The 7908-nt window shown below is 33.2% G+C and overlaps 1 protein-coding gene across 3 annotated transcripts; it reads left to right on the forward strand.

Annotated features, from left to right (window-relative positions):
* Positions 1–594: 594 nt before the first annotated feature.
* Positions 595–6554, forward strand: LOC114182460 (Rubisco methyltransferase family protein). 3 transcript variants are annotated; one of them, XM_028069332.2, is made up of 13 exons: positions 595–1083; positions 1422–1497; positions 2861–3066; positions 3205–3291; positions 3387–3479; positions 4263–4417; positions 4525–4609; positions 4694–4780; positions 4878–4997; positions 5383–5484; positions 5565–5735; positions 6070–6115; positions 6220–6554. In XM_028069332.2, the coding sequence occupies exons 1-11, from the start codon at positions 751–753 to the stop codon at positions 5730–5732; spliced, it is 1512 nt and encodes a 503-aa protein (XP_027925133.1). In that variant the 5' UTR covers positions 595–750; the 3' UTR covers positions 5733–5735; positions 6070–6115; positions 6220–6554. The 3 variants fall into 3 exon arrangements, with proteins under 3 accessions (XP_027925133.1, XP_027925132.1, XP_027925134.1); XM_028069331.2 differs by having other exon boundaries at positions 6302–6554; XM_028069333.2 differs by having other exon boundaries at positions 6332–6554.
* The last annotated feature ends 1354 nt before the right edge of the window (positions 6555–7908 follow it).

Consider the following 7908-nt stretch of genomic DNA (forward strand, 5'->3'; position numbering starts at 1 on the left):
CTTAATAAGTCAATGTACATCCATTAATTTCATGACACATTAGCTATTTTTTTATAAATTGATGTAATTTGTTAAGTATTACTATTAAATGAGTTTAAGTTTTTTTTTTTTAAATTAAAAATAGTAAATTATATTAAATTATTAATGATAAAGTAATTTATTTAAATTTAGGTAACTTCCATAACAAATTATTTAAATTGTTCTTTAAAAATACTAAATATTTGTACTAAAATTCTATACTGATTTTTTATTTTCACTTTAAATTAGATTTTACAAAATTAGTTTTTATATAATCGTAATTTATAAAATTAAGGACTCACTTGAAATTCTTATCTCGAGATGAATTACATGTATTTAAATATAATAACACTTATGATAGTTATTTTAAATTATTAAACTGTAACACATTTTAATTTTATTACATGAACTATATAAATTTTAAATTATTTATTTATTTCATATGTTTTCTTTCTTTCATCTTTTAGTGCAAGTAAAATATTAAAATTTTATTAAATAAAAAATATTTAATTAAAACTCTAAATTTTATTAGAAAAACAACAGCTGTCCCTTTGTCCATTTTCTGTTTTCCTGTAAACCAAATTCTCATCTCCTTTTCATAGTCTTATCTTTCCCACTGCATTGACAGGAACCATACTTACAATACTCCAAATATCTCTTTAAACCAATCTCTTCTACAAACACTTCTTCTTGCACCAGAACTGAAACCCAATTTCGTTAAACCCTAACCCCATGGAACTCTCGCGTCTCTTTGTTTCCGACACGTGCTTCTTCTCCCCTCCGATTCGCTATTCCCCTGCGCCGGCACTATCCACCTTTTTCGCCGTAAACCTCCGTTTTAACCAACGCCGGAGGAGGAGCTTTTGCTCTGCCTCCAATCATGATACCTTACTTGCAGGCGGCGGTCCTGTAGTCGCCGGCGACGGAGAGAAGCACGAGGAGGACTTGAAATCTTGGATGCACAAACACGGCCTCCCGCCGTGCAAGGTTGTTCTGAAGGATAAACCTTGCCACAATGGTCCCCATAAGCCTATACATTACGTTGCAGCAAATCAAGATCTTCAGGTTCATTCACCACTCAAATAATTTCATTATCATTATTATTGCTGTTGTCGCGTGTGACTGTTTCATGAACAAATTACATTGACACCCGTGTTTCTTCGAAATTCATACTCATTTTATCTTTAGAGTAACCTCCTTGGCATAGAATATAATGCGTTTCTTGGTGAGTAGGGATTGTTCTTGTAATGTATTGCAAACATTAAGGGGTTTGTCATAGGAATAGAAAGGTAGGAGGATCGTGTGAATATTGGGAAAACCACAGTGGTGTTGATGTAATTTGGTCTTTCTTTGAAGGGGGGTTTTGTGATGATTTGCTCGGGGTTGTCTTTCTCTCGTTGCAGGTTGGCGATGTTGCATTCTCCGTTCCTAATTCCTTGGTTGTTACGCTGGAGAGGGTATTGGGGAACGAGACTATTGGTAATTGTGCAATGTTTTTATTCTATGGTCTTGACTTTGTCTTGCGCCTAGTCCCATTACTATACAATGCAGATTGCCTGTATTTCGACTTTTTAAAATTTTATTTGCTAATTTGCTAACAAGTGATGGAAATTAGAATATCTTGAAAATGGAAAAACGTCTACGCCTTGTTTGTTTATTGCTATTAAAAACATTTTTATATTCTCTGTTTTTCTTTTTTTTTGTTTAATCATTATGAAGCTTATGTGAAAGTGTTTGTCTCTTGAGTGTATTTCTTTTTGAAAGCTTGTTCCTTAATTATTTGAACAGAACATTTGAATGAACCAAAAGAAGAGAATGAGAAAACGTCACCCAACTGTTTTTTTTTTTTTTGGTTTTTAAGAATTTTCAAAATTTAGTAGATTTTGGATGAGAAATTGATTATCAGATACTAAGAAGTATGGATGGATTTTTGGTTCTTACTTCTTATAGGTTACGCTCATTCTTAATTTGAACACTGTGGATCTTAGAAAAATGAAGTTGATGATTCCTTCCTACGTGTTTATCCTTACCACTGGGTGTTATTGAAAATGTAGAAATATAGATCAAATTGAAAATGACTCCGCTTATAAGAACACAGACTATAGTATTTATTGATAGTTCGCGTGTATAATCTCTCAGTTTAAATTTAGTATTTAAGCTTTACTATGTTAAAAGTCACTCTCCAATTGATGGTTTTAGTAACACACGGCAAGGGCATAATTAAAAACAATTCTATGTAGAGGCCTAAATGGAGAAACTTTTTCGTACAGAGGCTAAATTAAATATGGTTGTCACCAGTAGGGAGCAAGAAATAACTTTTCTTTTTTTATTAGTTGTGATAAGATAATTTAGCAGTGTTTTAGGGGCACTGATTAGCAAGATTCTATTTTTCAGCAAACAAAGATAAGACCAATGATTGATTTTAGCATGTCATATCATGTCTTATATGGTGTTAAGTTCTTCATTGATATAGAGGACATTTCACAAGCTTAAATTATTTTATTAGGTTAGTGATAGATATTTTTTGGCAGTATGACACGCATTGTAATCAATCGTTCTGTGTTAGCAGGACATTAAAAACTGTTTGGAGTAGGTGTGGTCATTTTGGGCAACAAAATATGTATAGTCATGGAAATGAATCTGGCAAACACCTAATCTTGAATTCTTTTGCTGATTGGAAAAGACAGTTTATGTTCTTTTTACTACTTTTTGCTATTAATTTGTCTGTCAGTGTTGTCCAGGTGTAATTAAAGCAAGGTGTCAATGGATTTGGGGGTGTATTTTATTGTTTAAGTATTTTAAAATTGGAATTTATTCCCTGTGATTTTCATCCTTATTGCAGCTGAGCTATTGACAACAAACAAATTGTCCGAATTGGCGTGCTTGGCATTATATTTGATGTATGAGAAAAAACAGGGGAAGAAGTCTTTCTGGTATCCATACATCAGGGAGCTTGATCGTCAACGAGGTAGGGGCCAGCTGTCAGTGGAATCACCTCTTCTATGGTCAAAATCTGAGCTGGACTACCTGTTAGGAAGTCCAATTAAGGTTAGTCCCCCTCTGTACTGATTAATGATGTTACTATTATTCCATCTCCATTGTATTCATGAGCAGCAATATTAGGTTATCTTAATGCTTGATATTTTTCAAATATAACCAGGCTAAATTATGGTGTCTGTGATTTAGGATGAAGTTATTGAAAGGGTAGAAGCAATAAGAAAAGAGTATAACGAACTCGACACAGTATGGTTCATGGCAGGATCTCTGTTTCAGGTGATAAAAAGTACACTAGAACAAGTTCAGTTACTGAAGTAGCTATTTACATTTTGGCAGTTAGTTCTTATATTATATGCGTAAATATATTGCAGCAATATCCGTATGACATTCCCACTGAGGCTTTTTCATTCGAGATTTTCAAACAAGCCTTTGCTGCTATTCAGTCTTGTGTGGTGCATTTACAGGTTAAATTTCCTTGTTATCCTTACATATCTGTACAGGTTGTTAAATATGCATAAAAAACACCAAATTAAATAGTAGCTGATAAATCTTTTAAGTCTATTTTTATTTAACTCCGTGAGTGTTACATTTGTTCATGGAGTCAAATTACCTAAATCTGAAATGATGTAATCTTCTATGGTACAATTAAAGTTCAGGCAACAAAGTTTTACTTATTTGATTTAATTTGTTTATATATTTTAATTGATTGTTGGATTTGTTAGATGGAATGATAATTTTAAAAGAAAAATATACTATTAGTATTGTTACTATTGAATGTGAGTTTCATTGTGCATGGATATTATTATAGATCTAAATTCTTACTTTTGCACACTGCAGTAATTTTCTTGCAGTCCTCGGATAGCTGTTGTTGTCATTAAATTTGGTTCTTACTTTGATATTTCTTGCTAGATTTCTCATTGTTTATTTTTTTTCGGTAAAATATTTTTTAGTACTCTCTAAAATCTGTAAATTTCATTTTAGTCCCTTTCTAAGTTGTTTAGTAGGGTTGCAGTTAAAAGGGGGTTTAGAGGGACCTCATCGAGGCAACGAAAATGAACATTACATATTTTAGAGGGACCAAAACTATATTTTACCCCTTTTTTGTGAATATTCACATTGATAGACTGTGTTTTGCTTCTGCCATTTATTGTGTGCTGGGAGATCAGTGCTCTTCTTCTGTCTGGACAACAAGATTCCCTTCTTTCTGCAACTGACACAAATTGACTGCTTATCCTTTTCAAAATCAGAAAGTTAGTTTAGCTCGGAGATTTGCTTTAGTTCCCCTGGGACCTCCTTTATTGTCCTACCAAAGCAACTGCAAGGCATTGTTAACTGCTGTTGATGGTGCTGTTGAGCTTGCAGTTGATCGCCCATATAAAGCTGGGGACCCGATTGTCGTCTGGTATATTAATTCATTTTATTGCATATAATTGGAAAAAGCACATTGTTTGAGGACTTTTTGTTCTGTGTAGGAACTAGGTTATAAGATTTGCAGTTGGTCATTTTCAGGTGTGGCCCACAACCTAATTCAAAGTTACTAATAAACTATGGTTTTGTTGATGAGAATAATTCCAATGATCGTCTAATAGTTGAGGTATGAGTTGGACTTTTACTTTTGTTTTTTCCAGTATTCTGTTTAAATTCAAATTTAACCTTGTTGTTGATACAACTGTCCCAGGCAGCTTTAAATACTGAAGATCCACAATATCAAGATAAAAGAATGGTGGCTCAAAGAAATGGAAAGTCATCAGTTCAAGTTTTTCGTGTATTGATACTGAACCTACTAGTGTTTAAGGTTATTTAGAGAATAACCTTTAGGTATTTCGTGTATTTTATCATTAATTCCTTTTTTCAACCTTTAGGTATATTGTGGGAAGGAAAGGGAAGCTCTCTTAGATATGCTTCCTTATCTGCGTTTGGGCTATGTTTCAGATCCTTCTGAGATGCAATCTGTCATCTCCTCCCAAGGTCCAGTTTGTCCTGTAAGTTTGTTTCATCCTTTGTTTGTTTGAATTTAAAGAATTTTAAGAATGTCATGGTCACAGTCCAGTTTGTCCTGTATGTTTGTTTCATCCTTTGCTTGTTTGAATTTGAAGAATTTTAAGAATGTCATGGTCACAGTCCAGTATTTGTCTAATCCATTTGGTCTTTCATACATTGATATTTCATTACATGAGGGTTTGTTCTTGGAAGTGCTGTTATTAGTTAGAACGTGATTTTATTTCCCTTTTGGAAACAAAATTATCCTTAGTTAATTAAATGGAAAGAGTAACTCTTCTTATGTAAAAAGTTGATTCTATCTTAGTTAATTAAATGGAAAGAGTAACTCTTCTGATGTAAAACGTTGATTCTATCTGTATATTTTAGGTAAGCCCTTGTATGGAACGGGCTGTGTTGGACCAGCTGGCAGATTATTTCAAGACTCGGCTCGCTGGGTACCCTACAACATTGGCTGAAGATGAATCTATGGTAATGTTTCTATCATTAGAAGTTGTCATATAATGTAAGACTTGTCAACTTTTTCACTAACAATTTATGTATTTCATTAGCTGGCGGATGTTAATTTGAATCCAAAGAAGCGAGTTGCTACCCAATTTGTTAGGCTGGAAAAAAAAATGCTGCATGCCTGCTTGGATGCAGCAACTGATTTCATAAACCAGCTTCCAGATGACAGTATATCTCCCTGCCCTGCTCCCTATGCACCTTTATTAAAATGAAAGGTTAGACTCTGGTTTTAAACAGCATAATCATGCTCTTAGGGCTTGTTTGAATGAACTTTTCTGTAAACATTAATAGAAGAAAACAAGGAAAAATAAAAAGCTTTTCCATAAACTAAAATTAGCTATACATAATTTATTCTGGATGTTATCATATCTTAGCTTCTATATAAAGAAAATGTTAACTTAAGCATAAGCTAGTTTTAGTTTATAGAGAAACTTTTTTCATTTTTCTTATTATTTTAGTGTCCTATAACTGCTCATGGGGCAATTTATCCAAAATGAATTTGAAGATTTCTGCAGCGCAGTTCCCTAATTTTTGTCACATACTTTGTAGGAACTGGACGTCTGTACTGTACAAATATATGGATTTGGTGAACCAGGTCAGTAAAAATACATGTTCTTGATGTAGACCCTATTAGAAAGCCCCTGAATTAAGGGAATGTGTAGTTTACCGTCCTCAGCTTTGGTCTAAATGTGAATGTAGATTAGACTTCTTGAAGTTTGATTTTGGAAAACCATGATGCATAGGACCAGGAAATTTCTGAATAATATGATGGATTTCGTAGGTCAATTACAATCATATATTTGAATCACAGCTCAATGAACAATGATGCAAGAATTCTGGATTTAAAAGGTTACGGCTGTGCTTCATTCCCTGGGTAAGTAAGGAAGCATCATTGCTCAAATTTTTGTTTCACCTTACTGTAGTTGCACTGATCCTTATATTTGAGTGTTGGAACGACAACTTCTGTAAATGGAAACTTGAATCACAATATCTAATTCAATTGTGTATATAGTTCTATTAATTTTGTACGTCAAGTCATCTGATTGTAGTTTACTTAAAAAAATGTTTGAAAATGTTAGAAGTCACAAAAGTTATATTACTGTATAATGTTACGAATGTAGGGATAGGCTATTGTACTTTTCATCTATTCTTCCCAGAAACCAGCTAATGTGGTTTTCACACGGTAGGCTTGGTTGCAGTTTTATTGTCAGCAAAAGAAAAAAAATTATATATGAAAAACCAAATACAGATAATTGTTATATGTGATAAGGCTATTTTCCATCTGAACCATTCTCCTAACCTAATTGAATTTATTTACATCTTGAATCTCTTTTAAGTATCGAATTAGTTAATTTAGAATCCAGAGTTTTCATTTGTTGTCCAATCTATCTAAATTCACATACTTAATATCTTTCAAAAAGCCACAGTTCAGAGAAAAAAAAAAGTTGGTTAGATGCATGCAAAATTTACACTGCCCTTTCGCATGACGCGCATGTCTCTTAAGATATATAACATAACATGGGAATTTACGAAGAGAAATTTTGTTGAAACCTTCACTAAAACATCTACTTATAATAATCGAAAGGATCTTTAAGTTTTTCAAAATAAATATCTTACTAACATAAGGAATTAATATTTCAGAAAATGGAAATACACATTATATGAAGAACTCTCTGATATTGAGATGGATACAAAAGATCGAAAGTTTCAACAAAAGATATCTCACATAAAGAATCTCAAAGAAGAAATTCTAATGATTTTCTTAAAGAATTATATCAGTAATTTCCTTTTTATGCTGAACGCAAAGATGATCATCTACCATTAAATGTCTCCATGCTACAACAATCATCTTCATTTAAGAATAAAGAAAGACACAATTAAGAGAAGATATAGCAAAAGAAAGAAAGGAAATCAACATGAAAAGAAGGAACAAAAAGCTTTATAGATCATATCAGGATAGGAAAACGATCGTGTGACAAAGAAAATGTGACAAACTTTTTGACAAACTGACGTGACTTTAATTAAATGAATTTTTTAAGTTACAAAATATTTCACTGTACATGTGAGAGAGAAATGTGAAGGAAAAGGAGGTGGTTCACGAAACGGGGTTCTCTTTCACAAAAGTTGCTCTCGCGCTGGATTCAAAACATTGCTGGTTTATCAAAACTCTCCTTTTCGGTGCAGATTCAATTTCTTCAATCCCACCTGCACGAAACCCTTTCTTCCCCACGGTGGTTCACGAAAACGAGATTGCAGTAGAACGTTCCCGACGGTGATTGACGGAAAGCATTGAATTTGCAGGTTAGGTTTTTCAATTGGAAACCATAACTTTTTGGATTCAAATGCATTTTTGGGGTTTAGGGTTTTGATCGGAAACTGACGTGGTCC

Source organism: Vigna unguiculata, chromosome 4, assembly GCF_037176805.1.
Source record: "Vigna unguiculata cultivar grain cowpea cultivar isolate G323 ecotype 2 chromosome 4, ASM3717680v1, whole genome shotgun sequence".
NCBI lineage: Eukaryota > Viridiplantae > Streptophyta > Magnoliopsida > Fabales > Fabaceae > Vigna > Vigna unguiculata.

Bases quoted from the DNA above. Each gene is read 5' to 3' on its own strand.
- LOC114182460 (XM_028069332.2), top strand. From the start codon at position 751: ATGGAACTCTCGCGTCTCTTTGTTTCCGACACGTGCTTCTTCTCCCCT. The intron at 1,084-1,421 runs GTTCATTCACCA...CTCTCGTTGCAG, and splicing joins CAGCAAATCAAGATCTTCAG to GTTGGCGATGTTGCATTCTC. The intron at 4,781-4,877 runs GTATTGATACTG...TTCAACCTTTAG, and splicing joins CATCAGTTCAAGTTTTTCGT to GTATATTGTGGGAAGGAAAG.